The sequence below is a fragment of the Bos indicus x Bos taurus genome, chromosome 8 (assembly GCF_003369695.1).
Source record: "Bos indicus x Bos taurus breed Angus x Brahman F1 hybrid chromosome 8, Bos_hybrid_MaternalHap_v2.0, whole genome shotgun sequence".
Lineage (NCBI taxonomy): Eukaryota > Metazoa > Chordata > Mammalia > Artiodactyla > Bovidae > Bos > Bos indicus x Bos taurus.
Window position 1 is genome coordinate 63,528,387 of NC_040083.1, and position 15,915 is coordinate 63,544,301.

Genomic DNA, 15,915 nt, shown 5'->3' on the forward strand with positions numbered 1-15,915 from the left:
TTCATTTTTATATAATACATTTCTAATGTACCGTAAATGATACTTTCAGTTTCAAATTTAAAAAGTCTAATTATTCTAATTGTTCATTGCTACTGTATAAAAATACAATTGACTTTTGTATACTGACCTCCTATCCTGAGACCCTGCTGAACTCACTTTTTAGTCCTAGGAGGGTTTGTGTAACTTTTTTGCACTTTCTGAGTAGACAAACATAACATCTAAAACTAGAGACAGTTTTATTTCTTCCTTTCCAATCTGTGTACCTTTAACCTGTTCCTTACCTTATCACACTAGCTATAGGATAGGTTTTGGTACAAAGTTGAGAGAGGCAACATCCTTGTTCCAGATCTTTGGTGAAAAGCACTCAGTCTATTATCATCAAGTACAATTCTAAGTACAGGTATTTCATATGAGGTCCAGGGAGTTCTTTTCAATTCTTAGTTTGCCGAAAGTTCTGATCATGAATGGAGTCTGAATTTTGCCAGGTGCTTTTTCTGCATTTTATTCTTCAGTCTATTAACCTGGTGAATTATGCTAATGAAGTGCTCTTTTCCAGTATTTATCCTATTCAGTGTTCTCTGAACTTCCTGGACCTGTGGTTTGGCATCTGTAATTAATTGGGGGAGAAATTCTTGGCCATTAAATATATATATATTCCTTATGCCCCACCATTCTCTCTCTCTCTTCAGGGGTTCCAATTACCTGTATGAGAGCATTTGTTACTATCTTACAACTTTGGGGTGCTCGGCTTTTGTTTTTGCTTTGACTTCTTCTTTACTTCATGTTTCAGTTTGGGTAATTTCTATTGCCCTATCTTCAGGTTCATTGATTCCTTCCTTGGCTGTGTCAAGGAAAGAATCTTTCTACTGAGGAGACCATCAGAGGCATTCCTCATCTCTGTGTTTTTTATTTCTAACATTTCCATTTGGCTCCTATAGTTTCCATTTCTCTGCTAAAATTGCTACTCATAGGAGTCTGCATGCTGTTCAGATTGTCCACTAGAGCCTTCAGCATATTAATTGTAGTTCTTTTAAACTTCCTGTTACATAATTCTAACACCTGTTTCACATCTACATCAGATTCTGATGACTGCCTTGTTTGTTGGGAGTCTGGTGTTTCTTGCCTTTTTACATGTCTTATAGTTTATGTTAAAAATTGGACATCTTATATAGGACAGTAGAGACCAAGATAAATAGTTTTCATGCCTAGAAATGGGTACACCTTTCCTTCTGCTAAGCCTTTAATGTTCCTTCTTGCTAACTACATCCCAAACAGAAGTCCCTTTCTTAGACTTGAAAAAACTTTGTCAATAAGCTGTCTATATTATTAATGGATTCTTCCTTCTGCTTTTTTTGTAAAGACAGCCATTCCATAATAAAGCTTCTGATTAAGCAGGAGACAACTGGGATATCCCTACAAAACAGATTCTATTTCAGTCAAGGGCAAATAAACACAATACTCCAGGCCTGTAGGCAACATTATTGGGGAGGAGGCAGGTAAATATAAGACTTGGGGTGCTCTGAAGTATTTGAACTATCCCTTTCATCTTCTGTGTGGCAGATTAATCATGTCGTGGCATCATCTCTGCCCTTCCTGTACCTATACTCTTTGCTACATAACTGTGTGGTCTCCTGCAGTGGGTGTGATGACTTGCTTAAACTTCAATGGTTTTCAACTAATGCCTTTGACTGTTGCCATGAGAACATGTCCAAACTTGTGGACACGCATGGACCCACTGTTCTGATCACCCAACAGTCAAACATGTAAGAGATCCCCTCAGTCCAGAAGCACTGCCTAGCTAAGTCCAGACCAGGCTGCCCAGCCACAGATGTGCAATGTAAGAAATGCGTTGTTTTCAACCACTGTGCTTTTGGGTGGGAACAGAAAGCTGATATTCCCAGGGGGCCTTTGGGCTTTCTGAGATCTGGGAAGTGAAGCACACTCCAGCCCCACCCCATCTCCACTCTGTATCTGCTAAGGCACACTTCACGTCAGAAGTCATGCCTTAGAAATATTCTACCACTGCAGTGTGCTTGGTTTAAGCAAAGTGCAAAACCCAGAATCATCAGGCTCATATTTTGAATACTAATTTCTAATTCTCCCTTAGGGAGTCTTTGAAAAGCACTTTATGTCTCCATTTTGCTGCTAGAGCCTTTGACAGAAAGCCCACTCCTGTGTCCTTTGATTTAGGGCAGTGATTTCTAAGAACTTGGGCTGGGCTGGCTGCAACACTCTCGGAAGAGAAAAACAGATTCCTCAGACCCTACCCTGAGAGTCTCATTTAGTTAAGCTGTGTGGAACCCAGAAATCCGAGTTTTTAAGTAGCTCCCCAAGTTTACAGCATATTCTTATGCTAGGAATATCAGGTGATCATTGAACTGGATTGTTTCTCCAGTTTTCTGTTGCCTGAATGCATCTTCTGACACAATTCTGTTTCATCAGAACACACTTGTACATACCTTAAATATGACAGGTGCGTCCAGGTGATGCAATGGTTAATATAATTTATAACTTAGATGCCTCCCTATTTCCAACACCAGTGAAAGGAAGCTAACAATACATAACACATCTAATAAGACCATCAAAACAGAAACAGAAAATTTTACACAGAGAAGAGAAACAGAGAAGAGGAAAACTATGTGAAAATTCTAGAGTAGCAGATTTACTGTAATGAGTAGCTGAGTTTCCTAGCAGCAAAGGCAAAAAGAGAAATATGCTAATTACAGAATTTTTACTATTGGATGAAATAAAACATATTGAAATATCAATAGACATTTTGTACCTAGCGCTGAATTCTAAAAGGAACTTAATTTCATAAATCCTAGTACACAAGTAATTTTGAACATAATAGAAAATATGCTAACATATACAGAGATTTTTTTTTTCTGGAGCTACACTGTAAAGAAAATAATTATATAAGACCAATTGCATAAGGGACTTTGAATAACAAAGAAAGCTGTATAACTAACAATGGTTGGACAGAAAACAAAGACTATTTCTCATATATCCATTACGATATTAATCTCTGAAAGCACTTCTGGGCAAAGGTCCAAGGCTGAGGCCTTCAGATGATCTAACTTTTCCCAGGGAGAAAGGTTAAGACATCTAGAAAATAAAATGAAAAGTCGGGTTGTGCCTTCTGAGAGGACTTGGGGTCCTCTCAGAAGAGGGAATGGGCTATGACACCCCTATGGAGAATCCAGGGAGCCACCTGTTAAAGGAGCCAGTTCATGTTCATGACCAGGACCCACACTCTGGGGCTTACTCCATTAATCAACCCAGGTGGAGGGACTAAGGAGGTGAAGGGGGCAGATTCTGAAGATACTGGGAGACCCCCACTCCCTGAGGCATGTGGGGTTTCTCATCCATTGCAAACCCCACAGGTGGTGACTACTCTGTGCTTGCACACTAACTGCTCTGTGCTTGGATGCTAAGTTGCTTCAGCCGTGTCTGACTCTTTGCAACCCAATGGACTGTAGCCCATCAGGCTCCTTGGTCCATGGAACTCTCCAGGCAAGAATACTGGAGTGGGTTGTCACACGCTCCTCCAGGGGATCTTCCCAACCCAGGGATCGAACCCACGTCTCTTATGTCTTCTACATTGGCAGGTGGGTTCTTTACCCCTAGGGCCACCTAAGAAGCCCGGTAACTGCTCTGGGGTTCATTAATGGAGGCAGATGAGTCCTCAGCTCTGTCCTGCTCACCATCCTTCCTATAGCTCCTTTCCTATGCCACACATTCACCTCTGGAGTCCTGCACGTGCCATCACCTCACCCTGGGACAGTCTCACCCCATCCCACCCTTGACCCTTTCACCTTGCCCTTCAGATCTCCATTGCGATGTCAGTGGTGCCCTCAAGAATGGCAAGGACACATGCCCCATAGCATCCTCCCTTCTCCATCAGACACACTGCTGTGTCTGTAGTGACACCAAGAGAACAGTCACCAACCCCTTCATTCACTGCTGGATCCTCACTGCTGGAAGTGAGCTAAGAGCAGATACTCCAAAGATGTCGCTAGTGGAAGGATAAGGTAGGAGGGTGATTACTGCTACAACTGTCAACAGTAACCCCCGACACTTACACAGGTGTACCAGGTACCAGCCCCATTCTAAATGCTAAAATGTGAGGCTGAGATTAGAACCCAGGCAGTTGCTCCTGAAACCACTAGGAACCCTTTTGCTCTAAATCAACAAACAAAAACGTGTTGTGTGAGACTGGATGACCAGCACAGGGCTGTGAACCTGGTGCTCACCCCAGCAGCACCCCATACCTCTGCACCCATCCCACCTGGAGGTATCTTGGGGGAGGTGAACACGCGTGCACACGACACCAACGGCATGGGGTGTGATCTTGGAAACCACCCTTCTTGGAAAGCCCAAGGGCAGCCGGATGGAAGGTTTAGTCTGTCCCATGACAGCGGCACTGCCCGCACTCCCCAGGGTGTCAACGGTGCTAGGACAGGACCTACAAGCATCAGAGGAGGAGACGGAAACAGAACAAGCACCTTGCCACCAGGAACACTGCCGCCTGCCGGGGAGACCGGGAGTTCAGACGGGCTGGAGCTGGGCGCTGGCCCAACAGGACTTGACCGATGGCTGGGCTTCTGCTCAGATAATCCAGCTGCTTTTTTCCTCTGGGCAGCGATCTGGGAGAGGACACTGTCTACGCTGCCACCTGAGGAAAGAAGAATAGGAATGACTGCCAAGGTCCAAAGCACTGCACCGTGGGCAGTGGATGTCAGGGGCTGACCCAGCTGAGCCGAAACCACATCGCCCAGACCATCCTCTGGCTCTGGGTCAGGGCTGACCACAGGACTGCGTATGACAACTGGCAGGTGGACAGGCCACCGAGGCTCCAGTTTCTGCTCACTTTCCACCACACCATGGCCAACTCAGCCTTCAGCAGGCCAGACACCAGGCCAGCCCTGGGTTACCACAGCAGCCCCTCCCAGTGCCCTCTAACAGCCACACACATTGCCCCACCAGGGCTCCTCCAACACCATCCAACACCCTCCCCAGCTCCGCATTCTGAACCTCACATCCCCAGCTACTCCCACTGTGTCAATAGCTGTGTCAATAGCCTTCTCACTCCATAACATTCAGGGGCTCAGCTTCCTTGCTTGACTCATGATTGCCACGTTCCCTCTCCCTGTTTCTCCAAACCTATCAGCAACCTTGAATTATGATGAAGGGAAAGGGGAAAATGATAATATCCAGGGCTAGGGAGGGCATCAGAGGGGGAACACTGATAACTACGATTTACAGGGCACTGACCAGGTGTCAGGCACTGCTGGAAATATTTTACATGTATAAATAGGGCCGTTCTGGAAGGCAAAATGGAAAGCTTCAAAAACAGGCAAACCCATTGACCCTGCCACCCTGATTCAAAGGCACTTACATTAAGCAAATCACTAAGCAAGTGTGTAAGCCCAGTGCTCTGAAGCCATTACTTAGAGTGGGATCTACAGGAGCAAAAATCTGGAACAGCCTCAGTGTTCAACAAGAGGGAACTGGTTAATTAAAATTGTGACACCTCACATGAGTGGAAGGCTGTTTGGTTATTTAAAAGATGCTGTCCACAGGGAACTCTGTTCAATGTTATGTGGCAGCCTGGATGGGAAGGGAGTTTGGGAGAGAATGGATATATGCATGTGTATGGCTGAGTCCCTTTCAGGCTGTCCACCTGAACATATCACAACATTGTTAACTGGCTATGTGCTAAGTCACTTCAGTTGTGTCCAACTCTTTGCAACCCTATGGACTGTAGCCCACCAGGGTCTTCTGTCCATGGGATTCTCCAAGCAAGATTACTGGAGTGGGTTGTCATGCCCTCCTTCAGTGCTGCTGCTGCTGCTGCTAAGTCGCTTCAGTCGTGTCCGACTCTGTGCGATCCCATAGACGGCAGCCCGCCAGGCTCCCCTGTCCCTGGGATTCTCCAGGCAAGAACACTGGAGTCGCCATTTCCTTCTCCAGTGCGTGAAAGTGAAAAGTGAAAGTGAAGTCACTCAGTTGTGTCCAACTTTTAGCGACCCCATGGACTGGCAGCCCACCAGGCTCCTCCATCCATGGGATTTTCCAGGCAAGAGTGCTGGAGTGGGGTGCCATTGCCTTCAGTGCTACTTCAATATAAAATAAAAAGTTTAGAAAATGAAAGAATCTGTAGATACACGTGCATTGTCATAAAAAGGTGGTTACAACATGGAAACAGGCACAGAGAGGGAAAAGGTTGCAAAGCAGAGTATACTCAGAAGTCAGCCTGCCTGCGCGTGGGCCTGGCTCTGCTGTTTCACTGCTGTGTGACTCTCGCTGAGTTAATTGAACTCCCCTGAGCCCGTTCCCCCTTCTGGACTCTGGGGAGGCTACCTCACAGGTTGTTGGAAGACTGAAGGAGATAATCCACTTAAAGGGCACTGTGCCTGGCACACACTAAGTGCTCAAAAACTTATTCTTCTTTCAGAAAGAAGTGAAATGTACCTTGCAAGATATACATCAAAATGTTAACACTGATTCCTAGTGGGTGATATTATACTTTTTTTGCCTTTTGCTTTAGCTGGTTTTCAAGCTTTCCCACAAGAAGCATGCATTACATTCCTATGATGGCATAAAGCATGGTGCCTTCCTGCAAAGCTCGCTTTACTTAATCCTGGATGCCCTAGGAGAAGACTAGAAAGTATCCTGTAACCAGCCACATTACCTTTTTCCATATTCTGTTTTGTTTGTTTTTTTTACAGCATTTACTATTTTCAGATTAAAAAAAAAAAAAAATTGCCAGGCAAGAATACTGGAGCAGGATGCCATTTCCTTCTTCAAGGATCTTCCCGGATCAGGGATTGAACCCACGTCTCTTGCATCCTCTGCATTGGCAGGTGGGTTCTTTACCACTAGCATCACCTCGAAAACCCCCACTTAAACATCTATTCAAAATTATCTGTTTGCACCAGAATACAACTTCCTACAAAACTGACTTTGAATTTTTTATTGCTACGTGTTCTATCACCTAGACTTTGGCTTATATCTAATAAGTGGCCAGAAATATTTTCTGAAAGAATATGGTAAATAAATGTAATGACTGAAAACAAGTAAACTTAAAGAGAAGGAAAGTATGCCATAAGCCCAAAATAATGGTAGGGCAAACGGCTTTGAGTTTTAATTGTCACCTCCTTGCTGTGTACTCCTGGGCAAATCCATTAACCACTCTGAGCTTCAGTTCCTTCATTTGTTCATTGAAGAATCAGGATGAGAAGATACCTAAGGTTTAACCTTAAAGGATTTTAAACACCACAAAAACACTATTCATTTCTCTTAGTTTCTTGCAAAATTTTCTAACAAAATAGACCATTACAGACTATCTCTTCCCTTACCACTCCCCACTTCCTTGCCCTAAGAAACTGCATAAAACAGACTCGGATTGTGAATTCACTGAAAAATCCTTTAGGCACATCAAGGAGAAAGACAGTGCACATGCAGTGGTCTCAAGGACTGTCTGCAGTTCACACCCTCAACCCTAAGTGATCTTCCTGTGTTCCTGGAGTGGGCTGCCTGGGTACCCACCTGAGCGGTTATGCAGCTCCCCACCATGCCTGCTCATGCCTCCTCCCCCACTGGAGCCACCAGAGGAATGAGGTGAGTGGTTGAAGTTTCCAGAATTGGCGGGGGAGGCTGGGCTTCTGGAGAGAGATGGAAATTTAACTGGCCTGACGAGAGTCTGCAAGAATAAGGCAGATATGGCAGTTAGGGTGTGCTGTTCATTCCATCTGACACACAGGTCATGATGGGGAGGGCCCTGGAGTTCAGCTGGCCCATCCTAGCCGATCCTTGCTCAGTCTTCGAGGAGGCCCCCAAGGGATGGGAGTGCACATCTACCTGCTGACAACTCGACCAACCACTAGCTCAGGCTAAGCCCCTGTGACACCACTTCCCACAGGTCACCCACCTCCTCCCATGTGGTGGACTTAACATAAACCCACTCTGTCTCTTTTAAACACTTCCAGGCACCAGGGCCTTGGTCTTCAACTAGTGATTTGTCATTACAACAGTCCAGGAAGGCAGCAGCAAGCACCAGGGGGTCAGACAGAGACGGGGGCTCTGAGTGGCTCCTGTCACTCAACACAAAGCAGCAGGGTCAGGGTCTAAATCCCTGAATCTCCATTGTCTACAGTCTGCTCGTGTGGGTATCAGCTCCCACATTGAGAGGGACCGCCTCAGTGCATCACAGCAACACACTGAGGGCCAGCAGGTCAGAAACCACCATGGTCAGAAGGACAGAAGTCACACTCTGGTTCCAAGAAAACTCTAGGAGCACACAGAGCGGTCTCCAGTGTTTGAGTCTAGTCCAGAACCTGTGCAATAATGTGGTGTGGAGCCTGATTAAAGCCAAGAACCTGATTTTGGGTCCCAGCATCCTCAACCCCACTTGGCTCGGTGACCTTCAGCAACTACCTCCGTTCTCTGGGTTGTTGGTTCATCTATTAAAGGGAACATTGGGTTAGATCAGGTCTTCAACCTATGTTCCTCAGAGCTCCAGGATTCCAGGGAGAGGGGCTTCCACTTTCGTTCACTCTAATCTGCTTACATATTTAATTCCTTTGTAGGGTTTCATTAGACAAAGGAGTATCACTCACTTAAAAGAAAATAAAAAGCTACAGCCCCCCTAGATCAGAAGGGATCTGAGGTCCCTCTGCCTGCAATCCATCACGACATCAGAGAGTAGTAGATGAAACGTCGAAGTGTGTGAACTGGACAACTTACACTGTCCGTGCTCCCTCCACCCGCGGGGTGGCCTCTGCCGGCTCTCTGAGGCAGCACAGTCTTCATGGGGTCTGCCTTCCCGTTGTGACATGTCCGGGAACGATCCGAGCTCCACAGCTCAAAGCTGGAAGGGGGCAAGAAAGGGGGGATGACTGCCTTCAGCTTGTCGCTCGGGAGTCTGGTGAAGGGGGCTCCATTTCGAAGCTGAAAAAGACAGGCTGTGGGTTAGGCAAGCCCCAGGAGGGCTCCTAGCTCTGGGAAGAAGACTCCAGGTCTCCCCTGCTTCTCAGAGAATGGCAGCACCCCCGAATCCCATCCCCCATCACAGCCAAGCCAGAAACCCACGTGATGTTCTCAGCTCTCCTCCCAGCAAGTGAGTGATACCCTCGTCTGCTCTGCTCCACAACCCCAGGTTCTCTTGGGTCTGTGCACAGCAACAAGACTAGCACAGGGGGAGAGGCTGCAGAGAGCCACGGGGGAGTCTAGAAGTGCTGGGTGTGCTGTGCTGGGAGAGGGCCCTGCAGACCAAGGGAATGGAATGCAGGAAGGACTGGAGACAAGAGGAGCAAGACCAGTGTGCAGAACAGCAAGGAGGCTGGTGTGGCCAGAGCCGGGGTTCCAGGAGGCGGGGATGAGGGCACTGGCAGGCCCAGGCTGGCTCTCTGCAAGCCCAGCAGACACCCCCATCCCCCATCCCACCACCTCCTTCCTGCTCTAGCCACACCTCCCACTGCTGACATTTTTAACTGCAATTTTATTTTAAGTTTTGAAAATGCGATTTGGGGTCAGTATAAAATCCACACCATGATAACTGGTGGATCATCAAGGAAAAGCTTTCACGTGGTCCACAGTAACTTTAATTAATAAAAGACAGTGAACTTGGTGCCAGATGGTTCTTTGCAGGGAAGGGCATCCCACAGCTAAACCTGCCTCGGGAGCCAGGCAGGCGGGCATCTCCGCAAGGATGGCTGCAAACGCCTACTCAGCAGAGCACCCTGGCCATCCTCCATCTGCCACCAGGCAGGTGGGCACACCGCCGCCCTCTACAGGGCATAAGGAGGTGGGACAGGAGAGCAACAAGATGGGAAGTGGGGAGCCTCCTGGGTTCCCATCCAGGCACTGTCCTTCTTTTCTGAGAGTCCGTGAATAAGGGCCGACCCCTCTGGACCTCAACAACTTCATCGGCATAAGGATAATTCATCAGAGCTGTGAAAACAAAAACTAGGAACCCCAAAGTCCAGCAGGTCAATCTTGGATAAAGAGATGATGGAATGTTACATCATTTAATCATTGGATGCGTTGGGGCCAAAGAGTGTTTCTGACACAGAAAAGATGGTCATGACAAACTGTTAGTACAGCAGGTTCAGCACAATGGGGGAAGATAACAGTGCATCACCGGCTCAATGGACATGAACTTGGGCAAACTCCGGGAGACAGTGATAGGGAGGTCTGGCGTGCCACAGTCCATGAGGTCACAGAGTCGGACATGACTTAGACACTGAACAACAATAAAAGTGCCTGACCTGGCATGGTTTTTTGGGATATAGGTGAGTGAATATATGCAAACTGCAACAAATACTTAATAAGCATTTGGCTGGTACATATTTAGTGCTGTGCTAAGTATTTGTTTATTATATATAGCATGATATCATATTCACAGATACAAAAAAATGATTAGGAAAAATACTCAAAAGATATATGACACAAAATGTCAATCATGATTATATCTGGATGTGTGACCAAGGGCAATTTTTTCTTTATACTTTACTGCATCTTCCAAAAATTCAATAAGATAATTTCTGTCTACATACTGAAAGCAATTATTGCTATTTAATAACATTATCCAATGTTGTAAGTCCCACGGTCAGTGTGCAGATACCAATTTATACCTATCTCACAGCAGGGCAGAGCAGACAGACCCCATCAGGGCCCCAAAGATCCTGGGGTAGCTTAGTTCTTTGGGGGCACCTCTGCTTCCTTCTTCTCTCCAACACTGCCCTCTCCTGGCCAGCCTCCAGATTAGGGCCTCAGAGTTAAAGGGACTTGAGCCCAACTCCAACCAGGAGACTCTCATTTCAGAGAAGAGAAATGAAGCCCAGAGAAGTGAGGTAACACATCCAAGGTCACACAGCAGATAAATAAGAGTTCACTCTGGGTCAGACGTTATGTTAAGATCTTCCTGGAGATTATACTTAAAAACCACAACCATGAGGGATAGCATCTCCTACGGAAGAGAAGGCTAGCTATTGCCTAATATCCATCCTCCATATCTCCTTCACAGACATGCCTGATAGATAAGCACATGACCAACTTGGAACAAAGACTTCTATGCAGTGTGAATGGGCCATGTGACTAAATTCTGGCCCATTTTATGTTCGCAAAAAGTGATGTGTGAATTTCCAGGAAACTTCTTTACAGACACCTGGCCTGTGCCCATGGTCACCTCTTCTCCAGTCATCTTTGCTGTCAGCTGGAATGAAGCAGTAACGGATGGAGCTCTGGCAGCCATCTCAGACCAAGAGGTAACCTTGGTAGTAGAAGCCATGCCAGGGAGACCAACAGGTAAAAGGAACCCAGATCTCTAATTCTATGGATCAATGAACCAGTCTTGAACTTCACTTACTTTAAATATCCTGTCAAATTTATGCCAATCATTCGGGGATTTTGTTACTCACAGCTGAACCTAAAACTGATACATTTCTAATTTATAGATGAAGACACTGCGGCCTCTCTGAAGCTGGAAATATACTCTCTTCTTTGACTCCTGTCTCCTTGGCTCTCCATAAAATGGTAAGTCCAATGTCACCATCAGTTCCTCCCCTGACACGGCCCCTGTACTCAGTGCTACCTCCCTGATAACATGATCAGGGCTTAGCCCTGGCTGCTAAGTACCAGCACAGCCCTACCCAGAATTTAGGGCTGGCATCTATTCTGATTCCTTGGTGCCAGAGATATACCCATTGCTAAACATTTTGACATCGACCCCATCTGTAACCACCACAAAGAAAGACAAATGTGACCACATCCCTCCTTATAAGTCAATCCACTAACGATTGGAAGAGATCTGAAATGCTTTTAGAAAAGCCCCACACTCACCATGGTTGTCAATAACACATCTTCCTTTTCTCCTCTTGTGCTCCCAGTACCTGAGAAACAAATGGAAGTTTCCTGAAATGACCCCCTCCCCCAACCACAACGAATTCACAGCATGAGGACAGGTGACCAGGTCAGCCTTCATCCTGGAAAACCAACTCTCTTGAGTGATTAAATATTTAATAATAATTGGTATTCAATACTTGAAGAGAAAAGAAGCATTTAAAAGCTATCTTAGAGTGTGTTTGCAGCTTTTCCATAAACCATTGTCATGCTGGGTCAGACAGTGGTATGTCGAGCTCAATAGTCTGTCTCAAACAATGGTACCCAAGGAACTAGTCCAGGTATGGAGAGTCGGACTGTTAGAACGGATCTGACCTAATCAGTTTTCCAGTGTGGGAATCTTCTTCAGTGCCCTGGCAAAGTCATCCAAGCTGTTGACTATCTCCAGTGGTGGGGAGTTCACTATCCCCACTCCAACCCTAGTAACTCATTCTACTTCAAAACACTGCTGGTGGGTGCAGACCAATCACATTTGGCAAGAAGGAAAATCTCCTATCAAAGGCTAGGGAGAGACAGTGACTGGCCAAAGGTTTCTCAACAGGGCATGCAGGACAGGAAGCCCGGATTTGCTGCCAGCCTCCCCATTCTACCCTTAGCAGTCAGTCCCTTAGATGAACTTCTGTCCCTTAAGTCTTCACCAAACTGGCCATTCTGCGCCAGTGTCACATCCCAACATCATCATCTCTCTGCCATCAGCCCAGGAGTGGGGATGAAGGGCAGAGGAAGAGGGCAAAGAGGTTCAGGCTTTGACCATTCTGGAAATCCTACCACACATGCAACTTTTTCTTACCATTGTCTTTGGTCATGGGGGCCACATCGGGGAGCCCAGAGCGGCTGGTCTTGTCCAGGGGTGCCGCCCTCATTGTGGAGTCCAGTGCTGGCTCTGGCTCATCACAGAAAGGCAATGGCTGGTTGCTGGACAGCCCACGCGGCAGTGTTTGCATCAGTTTAAGCTTCCGGAACCGATTAGACATTCGGTTCCACCAGGACTGCCAAGGGAATGCAGAGCAGAGGTCAAGCCCTAACAATACCGAGCCCAGGGAGAGCAACCACCCTCCACACGTGCCCCACCTCCCCTCTCCTGGGCCCACTGAAGGCATTACCCATCAACCACAGTACCCTTAGTTCTCTCCAAATCCTTCCTGACCCAGCCTGCAGAGGGCCTTTCCAATAGTCTGGAGGTGGCAGGGAACCAAATTTGCTAACACCCTACATCAATCTCCTCATTACACAGTCTGAGACACAGAGACCCAGCCATGTCGACTTGCTGGACATCTTAGAGTCCAAGAGGGATGGACAGATGGACACAGAGGCAACACCAAACACCTTAACATCTCAAGCTACATAACCTCCTTCCCCCTATTCCAGTAACAATGTGAGAGCTATCAGGTTGTCCACTCCAAGGCCTGGGCCATCTGCTCCTGCAGCTGATGCCTCTTCACCTAGAGAGAGGACAGGTGCCACCCCCAGGGCATCTACACAACCCCACGAGAGCTCAGAGGTTACTGGCATGGCACCAAAGGGAGGCTGCGAGGCCCTGGTCTACAGAGATGGCAGTAAGGCAAGGATGACGAGATCTATGCAAACAACACTGAGAGGAAGGATCCAGGGCCTTGGGTGAGCAACAGACATGAGAAGAATGCCAAGTCTGCAGATCTGAGAAAGTGTTGGAACCCCAGCCAGGAAAAGGGAAAAAATAATTTTGATTTTCAACAAGCAGAGCAGGGCTGGGAGGATAAGACATTCAAAGAGAAACATTCAACTTGCAGTTTAGAAATAAGCGGCTGGAGCTTGGTTTCTGGGGCTTCCAGTAGCAGCTGATGGGGGCCTGTGGACCACAGACAGGCCCTAGAATGTGCAGTCAGCAAATACTGTCCACACTGAAGCACAGGCCACAGACAGATGGCCAGGGAGGAGAGGTGTTCGAGGCTAGCCAGCTCAGCACTACATCATGCAAAAAATGTTAACCATTCTCTACATTTATAAATTGCATTTCTGCATCAAAATCTGGGGTTTTAGTTTCTCCTGAAAACGAAGGGAAGATGTAGCAACATGGACCCACACACTTGCAAGCAGCCACTACTGCCACTAAGTGGCTACGATCACCTCCGTTTTCCCTGGTCACCACCGTTCCTTACTGCTCACCTCCAGTTTACTTCCTGCCCCTACTGTTAACCCTACTTGTTACCCTGTCCTAAAGCAGCTCTGGGTAATGAGGAAGTGGCAAGCATCTTCCCGCTTCACCTATCCAGGCATGGCTCTCTGATGCTCTTCAAGACAGGAAAAGGCAAACCTTGAGCCCGCCTTTGTCATCAGGCAGCACCGGGACACTCCAGGGCTGTCGGACCTTCGAGTGGGGCAGAGGTGGTGGGTGGCTGGGCCGGCCTTTGTCTTTATTCACCTGCATGCAGACAGATGCCAGCAGTCGAACAAGTTCCGTGTCTATGGACACAAAAGGCAGCCTTTTACCTGCAAATATGTCTGTTGGGCCATGGGGACAGGGGTCTCAAGACGACCCCCAGCAGCCTGAGAACTCAGTCCCGCAGTGCCAGCGCCTGTGTTACTCCAGGATCCAGGTGCCCCTGCCTCTCCACTGGCTCTTCAGAAGGGGCGCACATGGCAGCAGGGTTTAATCCACTTAAACAGAAATAAAAAGCAGATGCCCTGTCCTACCAGGAGGGCAGAGGGGTGAAGTGTTTAAAAAGTAGAGGCTCTACAGCCAGATGACTGAAGTTGGAATTCTGCCTCTGTTCTCCCAGGCTGTGTAACTGCAGGTCAATCAAGGGGTGACAGTACCCACCACATAAAGGTGTCTGAAGGACCTGAGGGAATTCCTAACATATGGTAAGTGCTTAAGAAAATTAAGTAGCATTAGTTGTTATTATTAACTCAACTAGGCTATTAAAAAAGCAACAAGCAGAATTGAGAAAAAAATACTATGAACTATGAATATGCTTTTCTCTTGACTGTTGCTTTTTTTTTTTTCTCTCCAGCATGTGTCTCTTTGAAAATTTCAGGCAAAAACTTCATTTGAAAACCCACTAGGAAAAAAAATCCACTGGGGTAGGTTGTTTTATTGGGAAAGGCAGGGAGGATGAATGGAGGGAAGGAAGAGACACAGTAGAAGAGATAAAGCTGTTGGAGAAAAGCCTGGGTGCGATGCAGTCCAGGGTCCCTGGCAGACTACACGCAAGGAGAGAGACCATGCGACCTGCGTGGAGGGCCCACCTCTCCAGCCAGGGTCAGTTACTCCTGGGCACATCCTCTCTGCGAGGATAAGATGGAACCAGCATGTATCTGTGACAAGGGGGTCCCACAGGAGGGGAGGGTGAGGGGGTGGTTGTGCTGGCAGTGAGGAAGGGCACTTGGCCTGCTGCCCCCATACTGAGAGGCAGCGGGAGCCCCTCCACTCGAGGAGGCAGAATCCTCCCCTCCCCAAGTCAGCAGGGTAGGATCCAGCTCAGGACTCAGAGGCTGTTAGGTCAGAAGAGCCTTCCAGCTTCTCCCTCTCTGGGCTAAAACTTGGGGGTCCCAGGAGAGACCCCTTACCCCTTGAGTTAGCTAACGGGAGGCCACAGGTTCCAGAGGAAGGCCTGTCAAAGTGGCAGAGGGTCCAAGGTCCTAGCAGGTGCTAGCTGGGGGTTAGTAATGTTGACAAGACCCTTGACCTGGAGCTTCCACCTACACAATAAGCCAAGGCGGTCCCTGCTTGTCTATTCTCCTTGTCCACAGGGGCCTGTTTCCTCCTGAGTCACTCAGTTTCCAGCTAAGAGGCACAGATACCATTCCAGGATTTGTGTGGATGGCCAAGGCCTTCCTGCCTGGAGACTCCTGGAAGGCTGGAGCCAGAAGAGGCCTCAGGGACTAGCCAGTCCCAGCTGTGCCCATTCTCCCCAATGGCCTTCACTTGGGAGAAGTGAAGACTTGCCTGAGGCTCTGTGGGGAGCTCTGGGGGCTTGACAGTGGCTTCTGCCTTGAATACGCAAGTGCTTACACACAGGGGATGATCTG

General features: G+C 47.6%; 1 protein-coding gene across 2 annotated transcripts in view; it reads right to left on the reverse strand.

Moving 5' to 3' along the window:
- The window catches only part of ANKS6 (ankyrin repeat and sterile alpha motif domain containing 6), a 54,740-nt gene that overhangs the window by 24,069 nt on the left and 14,756 nt on the right, over nt 1–15,915 (reverse strand). For both annotated transcript variants that reach the window (XM_027549744.1, XM_027549743.1), the window contains exons 6-11: nt 14,198–14,346; nt 12,695–12,893; nt 11,845–11,894; nt 8,749–8,952; nt 7,552–7,705; nt 4,506–4,675 (exon numbers count right to left, since the gene is read on the reverse strand). In XM_027549744.1, coding sequence (XP_027405545.1) covers nt 4,506–4,675; nt 7,552–7,705; nt 8,749–8,952; nt 11,845–11,894; nt 12,695–12,893; nt 14,198–14,346 — 926 coding nt within the window. The remainder of the gene's footprint in view (nt 1–4,505; nt 4,676–7,551; nt 7,706–8,748; nt 8,953–11,844; nt 11,895–12,694; nt 12,894–14,197; nt 14,347–15,915) is intronic.